Raw genomic sequence first — 22,283 nt, 5'->3', positions numbered from 1 at the left:
CTCTATAAACTCTCCCCACTGTAACCACATACTCAGGGGTGACATTGTCATGTCTCAGCACAGCACCTCTCCATGCCTGACTTATACTGGAAATAAACTTCGAAACAACAATCAGCTCACCTTCTTTGCTTCCCAAATTACTGTAAACTTTGTCATTTTACTTCCAATAATATCATAACTGAAAAGTATTTCCCAAAGTTAATGGCAAATTGCTAGTTTCTTAATGGGGACTGTGTAATGTTACCAAATCCTGGGTGAATAATCTCCCACTTAATAACCCAGCCCCTGGTTAATAACCCCCCCCCCCCCCCCCCCCCCCCCCCCCCATCCCTAAACCCCCCCCCCCCCATTCAGTAACCCAGCCCCTGGTCAATAGTCTCCCACTTAAATACCCAGCCCCTGATTGATAACCCACCTCCCCCCACCCCCCCCCCCTCACCCCCCCCCCCCCCCCCACCCCCATTCAGTAACCCAGCCCCTGGTAAATAATTTCCACTCAATAACCCAGCCTCTGGTCAATAATCTCCACTCAATAACCCAGACCCTGGCCAATAATCTCCACTCAATAACCCAGACCCTGGCCAATAATCTCCACTCAATAACCCAGACCCTGGCCAATAATCTCCCATTGAATAACCCAGCCCCTGGTCAATAATCTCCACTCAATAACCCAGCCCCTGGTCAATAATCTCCACCCAATAACCCAGACCCTGGCCAATAATCTCCCATTGAATAACCCAGCCCCTGGTCAATAACCTCCACTCAATAACCCAGCGCCTGGTTCAATAACCACCCCCCCCCCCCCCCCATTCAATAAACCAGCTCCTGGTCAATAATCTCCACTCAATAACCCAGACCCTGGCCAATAATCTCCACTCAATAACCCAGACCCTGGCCAATAATCTCCACTCAATAACCCAGACCCTGGCCAATAATCTCCACTCAATAACCCAGACCCTGGCCAATAATCTCCCATTGAATAACCCAGCCCCTGGTCAATAATCTCCACTCAATAACCCAGCCCCTGGTCAATAATCTCCACCCAATAACCCAGACCCTGGCCAATAATCTCCACTCAATAACCCAGCCCCTGGTCAATAATCTCCACTCAATAACCCAGACCCTGGCCAATAATCTCCCATTGAATAACCCAGCCCCTGGTCAATAACCTCCACTCAATAACCCAGCGCCTGGTTCAATAACCACCCCCCCCCCCCCCCCATTCAATAAACCAGCTCCTGGTCAATAATCTCCACTCAATAACCCAGCCCCTGGTCAATAATCTCCACTCAATAACCCAGACCCTGGCCAATAATCTCCACTCAATAACCCAGACCTTGGCCAATAATCTCCACTCAATAACCCAGCCCCTGGTCAATAATCTCCACTCAATAACCCAGCCCCTGGTCAATAATCTCCACTCAATAACCCAGCGCCTGGTCAATAATCTCCACTCAATAACCCAGCACCTGGACCAAAGAGTCCACTTGCTCTCTGCTCTTGTACAAAGCCACAGGAGGGTGAGTTCTCTGGAATTCTCTTGCTCCCAGGTGGAGGCTCTGCTCCTTCTGTATTCTCCTGTAGCTCTGCAGCTAAATGAAACGTCTTCCTCAGTGTCTCTTTGCTTGCTTAGGAACAGTGTCACGGGGCGGTGCCTAGTGGGGCCTCTGGTGAGCTCCACGGAGGGAGTGGTTACCTTCTCTGTGGCAAGGAGGGAGGATGGGCTCCTTATTGCGTGGAGCGGGGGTTCTCTGTGTACGTGGGGATGGGGAAATTATTAGCCTCTTATCGGAGACTGGGACGCAACAATCTCAGATTGCCCGGTGTAGACAACATTTTCCACACCCCCCCAACCCCCGCCACCTCAGCAATGTGACGGTGAGAACCCTGCCTACAGGGAGAGCTGCCCCCGGTTCTTGCGTCTCCGCCGACGCCCTATGCAGGAAACAGAAAGTTCCGCTCATTCTTACTCATCCTGTAACAACCTCAACCTGTAGATTAGGCAGTGGGGCACGGGCATTGTATTACCAGTCCAGAAATTCAGGGGGGAACTCTGGGTGTATTATTCCTTGTGTCTGAATAAAGTTCGTAGTCTTGCAGTTGAAGTAGATGCTTTATTTCGATGAGTTTGTTCTCTTTCCAGCTCTGAAACTGTCACATCAGAGCTGCCTGTCTGGGTCCTGCTCACCAGTTGCCATTCTTGTGAAGAGAGAGAGGCTGACTTCCTGTTTGTCTATGTATTTATACATCTCTGGTGCTCCCTCTAGTGGTTACGTAGTTGTTGGGTATTTACCTGAACCCCTTGTGTATACACAGTGATGCATATCATTACATCCTCCCTTTTTTCTTTTTACATATTTTCTGTACTTTGTTGAAGAAAATTGTACAACACAGGTATGATGATGTGTACAAGTTGTGATGATATTGATGATTATACAAAGCCAATTAATATTTATGAGCCCAATCTTAATTTAAAAAATGTATGAGTCCAAACTTTATGAATTTGTTCGGTTGAGTTGCTTTCTTCTTCTGTTGTTGAAGTGGTGATGTTGATGTTGTCATTTCTTGTGAACATCGTCAGTGTTCTTGTGTTTAAGTAACCAAGAAGTCATCATGAGGTTTTCAAATAGTCAAATCACTTTGTTGTCTGATTTAGACTTGTTTCTTTCTATGCTTGTGGTAGCGATTCTGTATGTCATCTTTGTTGTCTGACCTGGACTTTTTCATGTGCTTGCGGTATTGATTCTGTATGTCAACGTTGTTGTCTGACCTGGTCTTTTTTCTGAGTTTGTGGTATTGATTCTGTATGTCATCTGCCTTGAAAGCTGGTTTGCATGTTTCTAGTGGAGCAAATGTGAATTTGTGAGATTCGTTGTCATGCTGTGGTATGTTTGTACTCTTGCCGTTGTTTTGAACTGTGCTGTTACATTGTCCTTTATGTGCAGAGTTGTACCATGTCGTGCAAGTTGTTGTTTCATTGTTGTCTTTGTCGTTTCTGTCTTTGTTGTTTCCGCTGTTGTCCTTGTTGTTTTTGTCGTGCTTGTTGTTGCTGTTGTTGCCTTTGTTATGCTTCTTGTTGTTGATTTTGTTGTTGTTCTTGTAATTTTTGTTGTTGTGCTTGTAGTTTGTAGTGCCTCTTGATGTTTGTGTTGCTGCTGTTATTCTTGTTTCTGTTGTGCTTCTTGTGGTTTTTGTTTTTCTTGTTGCACTCAATTACTGTTCCATGTGGATAATTCGAGTCATTCTCAAAATTATTTGTGTCAGTGTCCTTTGTGGTATCTGGGCCGGGATTCTCCCCTACCTGGCGGGGCGGGGGTCCCGGCGTTTTGGAGTGGCGTGAACCACTCCGGCGTCGGGCTGCCCCAAAGGTGCGGAAGTCACCGCACCTTTAGGGGCCAAGCCCTCACATTGAGGGGCTAAGTCCACGCCGGAGTGGTTCCTGCTCCGCCGGCTGGCGTGAACGGCCTTTGGCGCCACGCCAGCCGGGGCTGAAATGACTTTGCCGGCCGGCGTAAGTCCGAGCATGCGCCAGAGCATCAGCGGCTGTTGAAGTCATACCGGTGCATGCGCAGGGGAGGGGGTCTCTTCCGCCTCCGCCATGGTGAAGACGTGGTCTCACTGGACTCAAGAGTAGTTTCACTTTGTTGAGTGCTTCTGTACATACAAGCTGAGATCTGTCAGTCTCGCTGTGATCTTGCACATCTTGTATGGGAATTGTGATTTCTTTGTCACTTGTCTCACATACAGTGGGTAGACATTCAGTGTCTTCTTATTGGTTAAATGAGCTGGGGAGACGTTCATAGTCTTTTTGTTGTTCACGTGAGCTTGGTAGACTTTCATAGTATGCTGCTGGATGCTCAGATAAGGTTGATAGACCTACATGGTCTTGTTCATGCATGGATTTCGCTATGGAGTCTTAAAGAACATAAGAACATAAGAACCTAAGAACTAGGAGCAGGAGTAGGCCATCTGGCCCCTCGAGCCTGCTCCGCCATTCAATTAGATCATGGCTGATCTTTTGTAGACTCAGCTCCACTTTCCGGCCTAAACACCATAACCCTTAATCCCTTTATTCTTCAAAAAACTATCTATCTTTACCTTAAAAACTTATAATGAAGGAGCCTCAACTGCTTCACTGGGCAAGGAATTCCATAGATTCACAACCCTTTGGGTGAAGAAGTTCCTCCTAAACTCAGTCCTAAATCTACTTCCCCTTATTTTGAGGCTATGCCCCCTAGTTCTGCTGTCACCCGCCAGTGGAAACAACCTGCCCGCATCTATCCTATCTATTCCCTTCATAATTTTAAATGTTTCTATAAGATCCCCCCTCATCCTTCTAAATTCCAACGAGTACAGTCCCAGTCTACTCAACCTCTCCTCATAATCCAACCCCTTCAGCTCTGGGATTAACCTAGTGAATCTCCTCTGCACACCCTCCAGCGCCAGTACGTCCTTTCTCAAGTAAGCAGACCAAAACTGAACACAATACTCCAGGTGTGGCCGCACTAACACCTTATACAATTGCAACATAACCTCCCTAGTCTTAAACTCCATCCCTCTAGCAATGAAGGACAAAATTCCATTTGCCTTCTTAATCACCTGTTGCACATGTAAACCAACCTTCTGTGACTCATGCACTAGCACACCCAAGTCTCTCTGAACAGCGGCATGCTTTAATATTTTATCGTTTAAATAATAATCCCGTTTGCTGTTATTCCTACCAAAATGGATAACCTCACATTTGTCAACATTGTATTCCATCTGCCAGACCCGAGCCCATTCACTTAACCTATCCAAATCCCTCTGCAGACTTCCAGTATCCTCTGCACTTTTCGCTTTACCACTCATCTTAGTGTCATCTGCAAACTTGGACACATTGCCCTTGGTCCCCAACTCCAAATCATCAATGTAAATTTTGAACAATTGTGGGCCCAACACGGATCCCTGAGGGACACCACTAGCTACTGATTGCCAACCAGAGAAACACCCATTTATCCCAACTCTTTGCTTTCTATTAATTAACCAATCCTCTATCCATGCTACTACTTTACCCTTAATGCCATGCATCTTTATCTTATGCAGCAACCTTTTGTGGGGCACCTTGTCAAAGGCTTTCTGGAAATCCAGATATACCACATCCATCGGCTCCCCGTTATCTACTGCACTGGTAATGTCCTCAAAAAATTCCACTAAATTAGTTAGGCATGACCTGCCTTTTACGAACCCATGCTGCGTCTGCCCAATGGGACAATTTCTATCCAGATGCCTCGCAATTTCTTCCTTGATGATAGATTCCAGCATCTTCCCTATTACCGAAGTTAAACTCACTGGCCTATAATTTCCTGCTTTCTGCCTACCTCCTTTTTTAAACAGTGGCGTCACGTTTGCTAATTTCCAATCCACCAGTCTTGAGTTGCTTCCATTGTGGAGTCTGTCAACGAGCTCTCTGTGGAGTCTTTCATCGCTCTCTGTGTGGAGTCATGCAGTGGTCTCTCTGTGGAGTCGATCTGTACTCTCCCAATGGAGTCGTTCAATACTCGCTGTGTGGCATCGTTTTCTTCTTGGGTATTTAACTGGTTGCTGTCATCCAATGTATCGACGATCTGCCATTGCATCATGGTATTGGATTCATCTACCATGAGTAGAGTCGTGTTGAGCTTTTCAACCGTGGCGCTGATGCTTTTATGATCATCATAACCAAATAACTCAGCCATGTCTGAGTAGTATTCTTCAAGAAACAATCATCTTTATTTGTTTCGGATTTGTCATCGTGCTCTTCATGTTCAATGAACAAATCATCTTCTTTGGTTTTGGATTTGTCATTGTGCTCTTCACTTTGAGTGGTGCAAACCGCTTGTTCCAGGGTGCTGCGGAGGTTGTTTTCAACTGCCGGTAGAAGTTCAGGCATTGTTCTGTCTTTCGAGGTGAAAAAATTGTGTTTTGTAGCTTTAAAACTTTTTTTTCAATTTTCGGACATTTCCCCTTTGGGTCCGGGGCCTCTGACGTAGTGTCGCTCGTGACATACAGTGTAAGAATGGATTACGCATGTGCAAATCACTTTTCCTTTACTGTGCTCTTTTTCGCAAACTGCGCACGGGCGGCTTCTGCATGCCCAGATCCCTCTTCGAGCTGTGCGCTCTTTTTGTTCGACTGCGCATGTGCAGATTGCGCATGCGCAGAACGATTTGCGCCCAAAGCACCGTTTTTCAATTGTGCATGTGCAGTTGCCGTTTCCTGCGCATGTGCAGACCCAGATTTGTGGGTTTTGTTCTCCGGGGAGTTTAAAATGTGCTCAGACACCATTTTAACTTCTTCAGACCCGTGGAAAAGAGCTTTTCTGCCGTTTTTTTCTTGTTAAAAACTTAAAGTTATTTTTTTCTTGCAATCCGCACTTGTCAATCGCAATTTCCAGCATTAAACCTTTCTGTTCTGATGATTTTTTGAGTTTCACATCACTCATCCCCTGTGCAATTTGGTCTCTGAGCATTGAATGTTTTAAGCAGCATTGTTACTGGTGTTACAGTATTCTTCAATTTTTTTTAAGTATTACTTCTAATTTCTTGTTGTCTTCACCTTTCAATTAATTAAAGCAGTTATAGATTTCTCTAGCTTCATGTCCTGCTAGGAGAAGTGCTGTTTTCATTTCTTCTGAGGCCACGCTCAACTCATTAGCTACGATATACAGTTCGAACATTTGTTTCACGATTTTCCATCTATGAATAAATTACCAGTTGTTTTCCGCTGCGGTGGAGTTCCAATGAGTTGCATTGACTCAGCAAAATCTCCCCACGTCCGAGTTTTCTTCTGTTTTCAATCGTGCTTTGTCTGCATCTTGTGTAACTTTTCTAGTAAGTGTTCTGAAGTCACCTGGACCTGGTACCATGTATTATTCCTTGTGTCTGAATAAAGCTCGTAGTCTTACAGTTGAAGTAGATGCTTTCTTTCTATGAGTTTGTTCTCTCTCCAGCGTTTACACTATGTTACATCTGAGCTGCCTGTCTGTGTCCTGCTCACCAGCTGCTGTTCCTGTGAAGAGACAGAGGCTGACTTCCTGTTTGTCAATGTATTTATACATCTCTGGTGCTCCCTCTAGTGGCTGCTTAGTTGTAGTGTATTTATCTTAACCCCTTGTGTATGTACAGTGATGCATATCACTACACCGGGGACCCGGGATTGATTTCCTCCATGGCAGATGGTGAAGATTAAATTCATTGAAAGAAATCTGGAATGAAAAGTATGAAGTTAACTCTGAAATCATTGTCGAATATCAAAAAAAGGCCCATGTGGTTCGCTGATGTCTGTTAAGAAGTAAATCTGCACCTGTGTTGGAGTGGTCTCCATGTGACTCCATACCCACAATGCCAAAATCTTCACCTGTGGCAGACTGGTCTCCATGTGACTCCATATCCACAATGCCAAAATCTTCACCTGTGTTGGAGTGGTCTCCATGTGACTCCATACCCACAATGCCAAAATCTTCACCTGTGTCAGACTGGTCTCCATGTGACTCCATACCCACAATGCCAAAATCTTCACCTGTGTCAGACTGGTCTCCATGTGACTCCATATCCACAATGCCAAAATCTTCACCTGTGTTGGACTGGTCTCCATGTGACTCCATATCCACAATGCCAAAATCTTCACCTGTGTCAGACTGGTCTCCATGTGACTCCATATCCACAATGCCAAAATCTTCACCTGTGTTGGAGTGGTCTCCATGTGACTCCATACCCACAATGCCAAAATCTTCACCTGTGTCAGACTGGTCTCCATGTGACTCCATATCCACAATGCCAAAATCTTCACCTGTGTCAGACTGGTCTCCATGTGACTCCATATCCACAATGCCAAAATCTTCACCTGTGTCAGACTGGTCTCCATGTGACTCCATACCCACAATGCCCAAATCCTCTCTGAAATGGCCCAGCAAGACACACAGCTCAATGGCACTAAGTGCTGGCCCAGCCTGTGATGCCCCCAAATAAATTCTCCACACCCTCTTCTCTGAGTCTCTTGATCAATACTCTAGAATTCACTGTAATTTACTCTGCTCTGAGGTAGGAATTCTTTACTCTCCCACTGCAGTAAGGTTTTCTGGCAGACAGTGTGTCAGAGAATGCAAGATCCCTTTTCCGTCTCTTTTCGGAGTCATTTTACCCTCAAACACAAACTCTGGGTTGTGACGCCGGCCATCAGCCATGTATGAACACAAGCTGACCATTCCCCTGGCCACAGGCTTGGCTTTTTCTACTGCATTCCCTGTGGGTTACCTTACACACCAGCAACTTTCTTTTCCATGTCCTGCTTCCCCACATTGAAAACACACAGGGCGCCTTCTAATGGTCTCTCCTCTGAGTTCCTCTTTTAAAATTTGGGGACTCTTCAGTCCTTCCTTCATTATTCTCTTTTTCTCCCCAGACTGTCCCGACTTCATCTATCTCCCTTCTATCTCTCCCTTGCCTGTGAGAATGACCAGATTGAAGCTTACATTGGATCAGGGGTTGTTGATTACCTCATGGTCATCTGTTACTGGGGCTTCCGATCCAACTGGAATCCTAGCTCCAGTTTCTTCTGCTGTCAGCTGTACTTTTACAATCTTGGTTTTGACAGTCTCTGGTTTCATGCTGATCTTCAGTTCTTCCCAATTCAATTTCAAGATTGTGGGCCACAAACTTTTAAATTTCAGGTTTCTGAGCTTTTGGTCAGATTTCTACCTCGAAACACCCAGCCACCCTTCAATCCCTCAAGGTGTCGGCTCTGAGAAATGCTCCAAGTTATTTCACTCTATTCCAAACAGATCCTTGCTTTGAAAGTGGACATTTTGTTCGCACTCCGGCAGGGTGACTCCAGAAACACCAGCACTGGGGTTCTGAAAAGTACGTCTCAGGGTTAATTTAGTTCCCACTGCCAATTCCTCTCGTCTGTGGGTTCGAAACTCAGGACCTTAACCCCTAAATTTGCATTACGAATAGATGAGGGGGGAGTGTGCTTTGTCTGGGATTCTTCGATCCGGCGGCGGCTTCCCCATTCTCTGGCACCGATTCTTGGGCACCCGTGGGATTCCTGCCACGCCGGTCGGGGGCCGTTGACAGCAGCCACCCCCGGCGATTCTCCAGGCGTCGATGGGCTGAGTGGCCGACGAGTTTGGCTGGCCGAGTCCTGAGTAACCTACACCGGCGGGTCCTGGAAGGTGAGTGTGCGGGGGCCGTCCTGGAAGGGGGGCGGGGGGATCCGACCCCGGGTGGGGCCCCCACGGTGGCCTGGCCCAGGATTGGGGCCTACCGATCGCTGGGCGGGCTGGTTCCGTGAGGGCCTACTTTACTCTGCGCCGGGCCCCTGTAGGGCTCCGCCATATTGCCCGGCAGCCAGCGCGGAGAAGAGAAACCCGCACATGCGCGGAAATACACCGGCCATAGTGCGCATGCGCGGAAATAACCCGGGATGTTCTGCGCCGGCTGGAGCTGCGGGGACCACTCCGGCGTCAATCTAGCCACCTAGTAAGGGGAGCATTCCCCATTATCAGGGTCCGCTGACGGCGGAGTGGTTGGCGCCGCTTTTCACGCTGGCGTGGGGACAGAGCCCCATTATTAGAGAATCCCGCCCTTTGTGTTTCATAGAATAGAATGTGACTTCACAGAGGCAAATTAGCAGTTCGCGGGTGACACCGAGGTAGATTGGCTGATAGTGTTGAAGATTGTCAGAGGATACCGCAGTACGTAGATAGGTTGGAGACTTGGGCAGAGAAATGGCAAATGGAGTTTAATCCGGGCATATGTAAGGTAATGCATTATGGTAGGTCTAACATAGAGGGAAAATATACCGTAAATGGCAAAGCTCTTCGGAATATAGAAAGTCAGAGAGATTTGGGAGTGCAGGTCCACAGATCTTTGAGAGTGGCAACACAAATGGACAAGGTAGTCAAGAAAGCATACGGAATGCTTGCCTTCATTGGACGGGGCATCGAGTATAAAAACTGGCAAGTCATGCTGCAGTTGTAGAGAACCTTGGCAAGGCTACAGTCGGAATATTGCGCACAATTCTGGTCGCCACACTACCGGAAGCATGTGGATGTTTTGGAGAGGGTGCAGAGGAGGTTTACCAGGATGTTGCCTGGTCTGGAGGGTGTTAGCTATGCAGAGAGGCTGAATAGACTCAGACTGTTTTCATTAGAACAACGAAGGTCAACAAGATTATGAGGGGCATGGATAGAGTGGATGGGCAGGCACCCTTTCCCAGGGTGGAGCGGTCATTGACCAGGGGGCATAAGTTTAAGGTCCGTGGGGCAAAATTTAGAGGAGACGTGTGAGGCAGGTTTTTTACGCAGAGGATTGTGAGTGGCCTGGAACGCGTTGCCAGGGGAGGTTGTGGAAGCAGATGTATTAACGCCGTTCAAAAGGCATTTCGACAAATACACGGATAGGATGGGTATAGAGGGATACGGCACAAGGAAGTGCTGATGGTTTTGGTCAAAGTTGGTATCATGACCGGTACAGGCTTGGAGGGCCGAAGGACCTGTTCCTGTGCTGTATGGTTCTTACTTTAAACTTGTGTCAATTGTTCACAAAAAGGCACATATATTTTATATATAAATGACCAGCTGATAAAATGACGAAGTAATATTCTGTATAGCACATCTTTGCCACATTTTCCAGATCTGGTCAATGATTTGTTCCACTTTCCACTCTACCTCCCATTGCAGAGTGTTCAATGGTTTTTCCGGCACACTTTGAACATCTGTTTCTAAAGCTTTCATCAACTCGTTCAGAGAGTCCCCAAATTTTTCTTCAGCGTCCATGGTTTCAATCATTTCCACAATCTTTCTCGCACTGCAGGTCAATGTCCTTTCTCGGCTCCGGGGGGCACTTTGTGAGCTCAAGGTGTGGGCTCAGCACGATTTCTTGTGAAGAAGAACTTCCTTATATCAACATGAGGCTTAAATTTGGATTCTCGTACAGTTTAATTTTCAGTTTAATTATTTGTGCAGAATGGAAATCTTTGATTAAAACCAGATCATTGAAATATTCTTTACATTTTGTTTTACAGGAGATGGGAGAAAATCATTTCTTTCATTGTCATTCACAAAAAGCAACACAGTGGAAGTCAGAGATTGGTGCCATGAAACACCCAATGGGTTCTATTCATTCCCAAGTCATTCGCATAAATTTTACAACTGCGCTTGTGGAGAAAGCCACATTATGGTTTGTCCTAAAGGAATGGACTTTAATGATAAATGTCATTGTTGCAACAAATGCAAGTAAAAAAATTAGATTAGATTGCAAATATTGCTTCAAAATGAATAAAAAAATAATGGATGCAAAATGAAACTGAGCTGGTTTGACAATGTATTGCCAGAACTCAATGCAGTAACGTGTGACTGCTTCATAAGTAACCACAACTGTGTTTAAATTTAATGAGCTGATTGTAGTAATCAGTTTACTGATCAGGAGAAATGATTCATGATTAATAATCAAATAGCATAGAATTAGCAAAAGAGAACAGTTGGGTAGGTGTTAATGGAAACGATGCAGTGTCATTAACGTAGAGTCTGAGCATGATAACTGTGTGATTTTACCATCAGCCTATGGACACATTAACCAATCACCTTGCTTGATTCATTGAAGCAAATTAATTGTCACATATTCTTTCATTCTCGCTTCAGCAGTTCCCTTCCGCTTTTAACTCAAATAACTTTCAAAATGAGAATATCAGTAAAGATATCGTCAATTGGTTATGTCCTGTTATTTTGTTGTGAATGTCTTGCCTCTTATTTATTTGCGCCTACACAGTATCGTTCAGATGTTGGGGGTGGGTTAATACACAGACACAATGCTCAGTCGCCTGCGCCGATATCCTGTCCGGACAAGAGGAAGCTGCTTCCAAATAAAGTCACCTCATTGGAAACCTGCCGACAATTAAAGGACAATCTCCACCTCTCAAATCCCTATACCAAGTATCGGTGTCCCAAATAATTGATTATTCCACAATACAAATGATTGATATCCTTTTTTTATTGTGGAATTTTACAGTGGAAATTTATGTAAAGGGAGTGGCCACACTTCCCATGGTTTATAAATGAAGGGTGTATTGTGTTCTTGTCTCTGCAGTGAACTGCTGGTGACTTCACTAGAATGATGATTTATTGATGTACATGTGGTTAAGTAACAATAATTGGACTCTCCTGGAACTACCCTGACATGTTACACCTTACAACCATCTGATAAGAGTCCGATGTCACATGATCGATGTCTCAAGACCACATCGTAGATCTGTATCGCCACCTGCTGGTTGGAGGTTGCACCACCAACTATATACAATATTGTCTACAGGCATATCACCATGTGGCTGGAAACCTCAAGTCAATTTTACGGCTGTTGTGACATTAATTGATTCTGTGGATAAGGCCGCAGATTGGCCTGGTCTGTGGCTGCGCATGCGCATTGCGGCGGACTACCAAAACCTGCCCCCCTGTAATCCCCCTTGCCACTCCCTTACCACCCCCCACCAGCCCCCGTAACCCTCGCTGAAGCCCCCCCCCCCCCACCAGCGGAAGGGCTCCTCCCCGACTGTGGCAGCGCTGGCTTCAGTTCGCAGCCACCACGCGAGGCCTTCGAAAGTTGTGAGGACACGCGCCCCACGCCGTCAGGGACTGGGCCCATCAGGGGCTGAGAATCAGGGGAGGGCCTCAGTTGACCTCTGAGGCCGTGCCCATGGCGTGGTGTACACCATTTTTGAGGGGGGAGCATTGCAAAAATGGCGCTGCCCTCGATTCCAGCGTAAAGTGGATTCTCCAGCTAATCACTGAACGGATTTCAGCGTCGGCGATCGGAGAATCCTGCCCCATCTCTTATCTGGGAAGGGGGGGGGGGGAGGGTGAGAAAGAGACAGTCCATGCATCCCTTGACCCTCTATTCTGCCTCAATCTCATGGCCATCCTACAGCTGATCGACCATCACCATTCCTGCCACCCAGCACAATGACGATGAGCTGCTAGTCACAGCAGGAAACTTGCACAGTCACTTACACTGCCCAATGTCCCTGAATGTTCATCCACAGCCTCCAGTCCGATTGACCCCTCCCTTCACTCCGTCCATAATCATAAAATCAAAGAAAAGTTCCAGCACAGAAGGAGACCATTCAACCTATCTTGTCCATGCTAGCCTGAGCACATTCAGGTGCCCTTTCTAAACCAGCTGCCAGTGGTGGAGGCCACCCAAGAAGGGGGATTTTTCTGGCTGTCAGGGATAAATAGACCCGGAGGCAGATCTGCCGTGTGATTCAGCACACTGTAGGCGGGAATGGAATTCGGGAAGTTCAAGAGCGAGGAGGTTAAAAGTTCCGCTTCTGTTCCGAAAAGGCATCAGCCTGACTCTTCCATTGGCACCAGTTGTGAAGGCTGAGCTGTATCAGCGACGCCACAAATGTATGTCACAGTTAACTTCCTAAATAATTTAAAAACCTCTGCACCTACTACCCCCGTCATCACCTTCATCAGGCTCTGCCCCAGATGACAAAAGCCAGACCCAATCTCCACCACCCACTAAATCAGGTCGTCTACACCCTCTCACACCCAGTGGACATCCGAACAATTCCATATCGTGATGTATTTCTCCGTTTCCAGAGTTTATTGTAGAACAAAGGAATCAAAGTTCATAGCTCCGACCAACCAGATCCTGAGGGTGAAATGTTCCATTTATTTCTAGGAGGCAGATTCAAGCCAGTCATTCAAGAGGGAATTAGATGATTACTTGAATAGAAACATTGTGCAGGGTTATGGGGTGAAAGGCACGAGAATGGCACAAAGTTACAATGCTCCTTCGGGGAGCTGGTACAGACATGCCGGGCGAATGGCCTCCCTGTGCCCCATAGCAATTCTGTGATTCTGCAAAATCTTTGCCAAGCTGTGAAATGTCCAAAACCTTGGATTTGTGTCTATCCGAGTATTCTGGTAATTTTAAATAATACTCATCTGATATACCTTCATGTTATCTGGTTTGCTTATATATATAACACAAGGAACATTCTGTGAATATAGAAACCGTAAAACTCTCATGAGATTTGGAATGGAAAGCTGGGGAAAGACATAGGGCTGGATTCTCCGATTTTCAGGCTACGTCCGGAGGAAGTGTCTGGTTTTACGAGGAAAGAATCGGCGAGGCCCCAGCACCGATCCTCCAGCTGGTGAGGAACTAGCAGCCGCGCCACACAAAATGCACAGCCTTCCCGATGTAAACGCCTGGCGAATTGATGGTCCATAGCCGACATGGCGACGACCTTCAGGGGTCATGCCATACAACATGGCGCCGGCTGCCCGCGGACCCGCCTGCCAGATAATGTACCCCTGGACTCCCCCATGCCACCCGCCACCAGTCCCCCCAGCCCTCGCCGAAGCCCCCTCGGCCAGCTGCACGGCTCCCCCTGTGGTATTATTATACATGCCAGTAAAGTAAGGGTTAATAAAATGTACACAGAGAGCCATTAGAGGGAGCTAGTCTCAGAAGTATAGAAGAGATGATGCAGAGCCTTGTGGGACAGAAGGTTGGAGTAGGTGGTAGGAGCAGGAGCTGGCTAGAAGGACTGAAGATAGTGAGGGAGCAAGAGAGTAGTTGATTATGTTAGTGAGGTACATGTAGATAGTCAGTACAGTTTATGTTTGATCAATCAACTGGTTGTTTCTTTGGAATAGGAGTTGAATCCAGTTAGTAGTGTTAAATTAAATAGTTTTGTTGGTTTACAAGACTCGTTGTCTGATCAACACTACACATCGAAGCTACCCGGATAGAGCAGAGAACACCCCCCCCCCCCCCACCCCGACTGTGTCACAGTCCGCAGCCGTCACGCCAGGTTCACAAACGCTGAGAGAACATGTGTCCCGTACCATCAGGAACTCCGCCCATCGGGGGCGGAGCATCAGGGCGGGGGGCCTTTAGGCAACATCCTGAGGCCGTTTCAGCAGCGGGCGGCGTACTCCTCGAGGATGGGGGAAGATCAGCCGAAAACAGACACCGCTGCCAATTAGGTCGTAAACAGGGATTGTCCGCCTGATCGGCGATTACAAAATGGGCATCGGGAAGCGGAGAATCCCACCCAGCGGGAGGCATGCTTGAAAGTTACGATGAAAATGTGAGATTTTCAGTGAGATGGCTTACACCCTCTTGAGAGGACAGGAAGGGCCTTGGTGTTACATTTCATCAGGAAAATAGACTTCAAACTCTCTCAGCGCTGCAATGGATTGTCAGATAGAAGCTGATGCTGGAATCTCAAACAAAAGCAGGAAATGCTGGACAATCTCGTTTCGAGTCGGGATGTCTCTTTGTCAAAGCTGGCGAGAACTGGAAAAGGGGGTCTGATATTGTCGTGGGGGGGGGACTGGATAAGGGGTGAGCGATTGGTGGAGATTGACAAAGATGTCGAGTACAGAAGATGAAAGGAATGTAAATGGGGGTGATTAAGGCTAAGAAAGGGGTGATAGTGGTACATAAAGTGATCAGAATGCGTGAATGTACATGGGAAGAAAAGGGAATTAAAAAAAATTCAAGAAAATACAAAAAAATACATAATAGGCAACACAAGGTGTACAATGTAACTGCATTAGCATTGGCATCGGATGAAGCATACAGGGTGTAGTGTTAATGAGGTCAGTCAATAAGAGGGTCATTCAGGAGTCTGGTGACAGTGGGGAAGAAACTGTTTTTGAGTCTGTTCGTGCGTGTTCTCAGACTTCTGTATCTCCTGCCCGATGGAAGAAGTTGGAAGAGTGAGTAAGCCGGGTAGGAGGGATCCTTGATTATGCTTCCCGCTTTCCCCCGGCAGCAGGAGGTGTAGATGCAGTCAATGGATGGGGGGCAGGTTTGTGTGATGGACTGGGCGGTATTCACGACTCTCTGAAGTTCCTTGCGGTCCTGGGCCGAGCAGTTGCCATACCAGGCTGTGCTGCAGCCCAATAGGATGCTTTCTATAGTGCATCTGTAAAAGTTGGTAAGGGTTAATGTGGACATGCCGAATTTCCTTAGTTTCCTGAGGAAGTATAGGCGCTGTTGTGCTTTCTTGGTGATAGCGTCGACGTGAGTGGACCAGGACAGATTTTTGGTGATGTGCACCCCTAGGAATTTGAAACTGCTAACCATCTCCACCTCAGCCCCGTTGATGCTGACAGGGGTGTATACAGTACTTTGCTTCCTGAAGTCGATGACCAGCTCTTTAGTTTTGCTGGCATTGAGGGAGAGATTGTTGTCGTTACACCACTCCACTAGGTTTCTAGCTCCCTCCTGTATTCGGACTCTTCGTTATTCGAGATCCGGCCCACTATGGTCGTATCGTCAGCAAACTTGTAAATGGTGTTGGAACCAAGTTTTGCCACATAGTCGTGTGTGTACAGGGAGTAGAGTAGGGGGCTAAGTGCGCAGCCTTGCGGGGCACCGGTATTGAGGACTATTGTGGAGGAGGTGTTGGTGTTCATTCTTACTGATTGTGGTCTGTTGGTCAGAAAATCGAGGATCCAGTTGCAGAGTGGGGAGCCAAGTCCTAGGTTTTGGAGCTTTGATATGAGCTTGGCTGGGATTATGGTGTTGAAGGCGGAGCTGTAGTCAATAAATAGGAGTCTGATGTCGGAGTCCTTGTTTTCGAGATGCTCTAGGGATGAGTGTAGGGCCAGGGAAATGGCGTCTGATGTGGACCGGTTGCGACGGTATGCGAATTGAAGTGGGTTAAGGCGTTCCGGGAGTATGGAGGTGATGCGCTTCATGATCAGCCTCTCGAAGCACTTCATTACGACTGACATCAGGGCCACCGGGCGGTAGTCCTTGAGGCATGTTGCCTGGTTCTTCTTTGGTACCGGTATGATGGTACCAAATGGCAGAACAAAGGTGAGCAGTGTGTTAAAGGGCAACAAAAAACAGATTGCCCAAGTGGAGTGGGAGGAGGTCGGGGGCAATGGTGAGGGAAAAACAGATCGATGGAAGAAATTTAAACAGATTGATGGGAATAAAAATGGGGTGAAGGTGGAGGAGTGAGTTCACAGTCTGAAGTTGTTGAACTCAATGTAAAGTCTAGAAGGCTGTAAGGCAGCACGGTGGCGCAGTGGGTTAGCCCTGCTGCCTCACGGCGCCAAGGAACCAGTTTCAATCCCGGCTCTGGGTCACTGTCCATGTGGAGTTTGCACATTCTCCCCGTGTTTCGCCCCCACAACACAAAGATGTGCATGGTAGGTGAATAGGCCACTCTAAATCGCCCCTTAATTGGAAAAAAAATGAATCGGGTACTCTAAAATTAAAAGAAAAAGTCTACAAGGCTGTAACGTGCCTAATTGGAAGATGAGGTGCTGTTCCTCCAGTTTGCGTTGGGCTTCACTGGAACATTGCAGCAGGCCAAGGACGGACATGTGGATGTGAGAGCAGGGCGGTGAGCTGAAATGGCAGCGACAGGAAGGTCTGGGTCCTGCTTGCGGACAGACCGGAGCTGTCTGCTAAGCGGTCACCCAGTCTGTGTTTAGTCTCTCCAATCTAGAGTAGATCACACTGGGAGCAGCGAATGCAATAGACCAGATTGAAGGAGGTGCACGTGAAGCGCTGCCTCATTTGAAAAGAATATTTAGGGCCTGAGATGGTGAGGAGGGAGGAGGTGAAGGGGCAGGTGTTACACCTTCTGTGATTGCATGGTAGGTGTCGTGGGAACAGAGTGATGAGTTGGAGATGATGGGGGAGTGGACCAGGGTATCCTGGAGGGAAGGGTCCCTGCGGAATGCTGACAGGGGGAGTGAGGGGAAGATGTGTTTGGTGGTGGAATCATGCTGGAGTTGGCAAAACTGGCGAAGGATGATTCTTTGAATGCGGAGGCTGGTGGGGTGAATAGTGAGAACAAGGGAACCTATCCTCATCTGGGAGGGAGAAGAGGGGATGAGGGCAGAGGAAGGGGAGAATGTTCGGACACGATTGAGAGCCCTGTCGACCCCAGTGAGTGGGAAACCACGATTAATGAAGAATGAAGACATGTCAGCAGAGTCGTTTTGGAATGCGGCATCATCAGAACAGATGTGACGGAGGTGAAGGAACTGGGAGAATGGGATGGAGTCCTTACGGGATGTGGGGTGTGAAGAGCTGTAGTCGAGGTATCTGCGGGAGTCAGTGGGTTTGTAATGGATATTCGTGGACAGTCTATCCCCAGAAATGGAGATAGAGAGATCAAGAAAGGGAAGTGTCAGAGATGGAGCATCTGAAGGTGATAAAGGGGAGGAAATTGGAAGCGAAATTAATAAATTTTTCCAAGTCCAGACGGCAACTTGAAGGGGCACCAAAACAGTCATCGATGTACATATAAAAGAGTTGTGGGACGGGGCCGGAGTAGGACTGGATCAAGCAATGTTTCACGTATCGCAAAATGGGGCAGGTAAAACTGGGACCCATCTAGGTACACAAAGCAACATCTTTGGTTTGGAGGAAGTGAGACATGTTAAAGGGGAATTATTGAGAGAGAGGACAAGTTCAGCCGGACAGATGAGAGTGCTGGCGGATGGGGATTGTTTAGGCCGCTGTTCGAGGAAGAAGTGGTGGAAAATGGAGTTAAAAAGGGATTGTACATCCTTGTGGGGAATGGAGGGAGAGGGATTTGACATCCTGGTGGGGAATGGAGGTATAGAGGGATTGGACACCCTGGTGTGGAATGGGGGTATAGAGGGATTGGACATCCTGGTGGGGAAAGGAGGTATAGAGGGATTGGAAACCCTGGTGGGGAATGGGGGTATAGAGGGATTGGACATCCTGGTGGGGAATGGAGGTATAGAGGGATTGGACATCCTGGTGGGGAATGGGGGTATAGAGGGATAGGACATCCTGGTGGGGAATGGGGGTATAGAGGGATTGGACATCCTGGTGGGGAATGGAGGTATAGAGGGATTGGACATCCTGGTGGGGAATGGAGGTATAGAGGGATTGGACATCCTAGAGGGGAATGGGGGTATAGAGGGATAGGACATCCTGGTGGGGAATGCAGGGAGAGGGATTAGACACCCTGGTGGGGAATGGAGGTATTGAGGGATTGGACATCCTGGTGGGGAATGCAGGTATAGAGGGATTGGACATCCTGTTAGGGAATGGAGGGAGAGGGATTGGACACCCTGGTGGGGAATGGAGGGAGAGGGATTGGACATCCTGGTGGGGAATGCAGGGAGAGGGATTGGACATCCTGGTGGGGAATGCAGGGAGAGGGATTGGACATCCTGGTGGCGAATGCAGGGAGAGGGATTGGCCATCCTGGTGGGGAATGGAGGTATAGAGGGATTGGACATCCTGGTGGGGAATGGGGGTATAGAGGGATTGGACATCCTGGTGGGGAATGGGGGTATAGAGGGATTGGACATCTTGGTGGGGAATGGCGGTATAGAGGGATTGGACATCCTGGTGGGGAATGCAGGGAGAGGGATTGGACACCCTGGTGGGGAATGGAGGTATTGAGGGATTGGACATCCTGGTGGGGAATGCAGGTATACAGGGATTGGACATCCTGGTAGGGAATGGAGGGAGAGGGATTGGACACCCTGGTGGGGAATGGAGGGAGAGGGATTGGACATCCTGGTGGGGAATGCAGGGAGAGGGATTGGACATCCTGGTGGGGAATGCAGGGAGAGGGATTGGACATCCTGGTGGGGAATGCAGGGAGAGGGATTGGACACCCTGGTGGGGAATGGAGGGAGAGGGATTGGCCATCCTGGTGGGGAATGGAGGTATAGAGGGATTGGACATCCTGGTGGGTAATGGGGGTATAGAGGGATTCGACATCCTGGTGGGGAATGGGGGTATAGAGGGATTGGACATCTTGGTGGGGAATGGCGGTATAGAGGGATTGGACATCCTGGTGGGGAATGGGGGTATAGAGGGATTGGGCATCTTGGTGGGGAATGGCAGTATCGAGGGATTGGACATCCTGGTGGGGGATGGAGGGAGAGGGATTGGACATCCTGGTGGGGAATGGAGGTATAGAGGGATTGGACATCCTGGTGGGGAATGCAGGGAGAGGGATTGGACATCCTGGTGGGGAATGCAGGGAGAGGGATTGGACATCCTGGTGGGGAATGGAGGGAGAGGGATTGGCCAGCCTGGTGGGGAATGGAGGTAAAGAGGGATTGGACATCCTGGTGGGGAATGGGGGTATAGAGGGATTGGACATCCTGCTGGAGAATGGGGGTATAGAGGGATTGGACATCTTGGTGGGGAATGGCGGTATAGAGGGATTGGACATCCTGGTGGGGAATGGGGGTATAGAGGGATTGGGCATCTTGGTGGGGAATGGCGGTATCGAGGGATTGGACATCCTGGTGGGGAATGGAGGTATAGAGGGATTGGGCATCTTGGTGGGGAATGGCGGTATCGAGGGATTGGACATCCTGGTGGGGAATGGAGGTATAGAGGGATTGGACATTCTGGTGGGGAATGGAGGGAGAGGGATTGGACATCCTGGTGGGGAATGGAGGTATAGAGGGATTGGACACCCTGGTGGGGAATGGAGGTATAGAGGGATTGGAAATCCAGGTGGGGAATGGAGTTATAGAGGGATTGGACATCCTGGTGGGGAATGGGTGTATAGAGGGATTGGACATCCTGGTGGGGAATGGAGGTATAGAGGGATTGGACATCCTGGTGGGGAATGGAGGGAGAGGGATTGGGTATCCTGGTGGGGAATGGGGGTAGAGAGGGATTGGACATCCTGGTGGGGAATGGGGGTATAGAAGGATTGGACATCCTTGTGGGTTATGGGGGTATAGAGGGATTGGACATCCTGGTGGGGAACGGAGGTATAGAGGGATTGGACATCCTGGTGGGGAATGGAGGTATAGAGGGATTGGACATCCTGGTGGGGAATGGGACTATAGAGGGATTGGATATCCTGGTGGGGAATGGGAGTATAGAGGGATTGGACATCCTGGTGGGGAATGGAGGTATAGAGGGATTGGACACCCTGGTGGGGAATGGAGGTATAGAGGGATTAGACATCCTGGTGGGGAATGGGAGTATAGAGGGATTGGACATCCTGGTGGGGAATGGAGGTACAGAGGGATTGGACACCCTGGTGGGGAATGGAGGGAGAGGGATTGGACATCCTGGTGGGGAATGCAGGGAGAGGGATTCGACATCCTGGTGGGGAATGCAGGGAGAGGGATTGGCCATCCTGGTGGGGAATGGAGGTATAGAGGGATTGGACATCCTGGTGGGGAATGGGGGTATAGAGGGATTGGACATCCTGGTGGGGAATGGGGGTATAGAGGGATTGGACATCTTGGCGGGGAATGGCGGTATCGAGGGATTGGACATCCTGGTGGGGAATGGAGGTATAGAGGGATTCAACATCCTGGTGGGGAATGGAGGGAGAGGGATTGGACATCCTGGTGGGGAATGGAGGTATAGAGGGATTGGACACCCTGGTGGGGAATGGAGGTATAGAGGGATTGGACATCCTGTTAGGAAATGGAGGGAGAGAGGGACTGAACATCCTGGTGGGGAATGGAGGTACAGAGGGATTGGACATCCTGGTGGGGAATGGAGGGAGAGGGATTGGACATCCTGGTGGGGAATGGAGGTATAGAGGGATTGGACATCCTGGTGGGGAATGGAGGGAGAGGGATTGGACACCCTGGTGGGGAATGGAGGGAGAGGGATTGGACATCCTGGTGGGGAATGCAGGAAGAGGGATTGGACATCCTGGTGGGGAATGCAGGGAGAGGGATTGGACACCCTGGTGGGGAATGGAGGGAGAGGGATTGGCCATCCTGGTGGAGAATGGAGGTATAGAGGGATTGGACATCCTGGTGGGGAATGGAGGGAGAGAGGGTCTGAACATCCTGGTGGGGAATGGAGGTACAGAGGGATTGGACATCCTGGTGGGGAATGGGGGTATAGAGGGATTCAACATCCTGGTGTGGAATGGGGGTATAGAGGGATTGGACATCCTGGTGGGGAATGGGGGTATAGAGGGATTGGACATCCTGGTGGGTTATGGGGGTATAGAGGGATTGGACATCCTGGTGGGGAACGGAGGTATAGAGGGATTGGACATCCTGGTGGGGAATGGGACTATAGAGGGATTGGACATCCTGGTGGGGAATGGGAGTATAGAGGGATTGGACATCCTGGTGGGGAATGGAGGTATAGAGGGATTGGACACCCTGGTGGGGAATGCAGGGAAAGGGATTCGACATCCTGGTGGGGAATGCAGGGAGAGGGATTGGCCATCCTGGTGGGGAATGGAGGTATAGAGGGATTGGACATCCTGGTGGGGAATGGGGGTATAGAGGGATT

General features: G+C 48.6%; 1 protein-coding gene across 1 annotated transcript in view; it reads left to right on the top strand.

The window, feature by feature from the left end:
- The window catches only part of LOC119978216 (chitinase-3-like protein 2), a 70,957-nt gene extending 59,228 nt beyond the window's left edge, over positions 1–11,729 (top strand). The window contains exon 12 of the mRNA XM_038819663.1: positions 11,044–11,729. Coding sequence (XP_038675591.1) covers positions 11,044–11,258 — 215 coding nt within the window. The 3' untranslated portion in view covers positions 11,259–11,729. The remainder of the gene's footprint in view (positions 1–11,043) is intronic.
- The last annotated feature ends 10,554 nt before the right edge of the window (positions 11,730–22,283 follow it).

This window comes from Scyliorhinus canicula, chromosome 15 (genome assembly GCF_902713615.1).
Source record: "Scyliorhinus canicula chromosome 15, sScyCan1.1, whole genome shotgun sequence".
NCBI classification, from domain to species: domain Eukaryota; kingdom Metazoa; phylum Chordata; class Chondrichthyes; order Carcharhiniformes; family Scyliorhinidae; genus Scyliorhinus; species Scyliorhinus canicula.
Note: the sequence above shows the minus strand (reverse complement) of the source record. Positions and strands in the feature narration are given on the sequence as shown.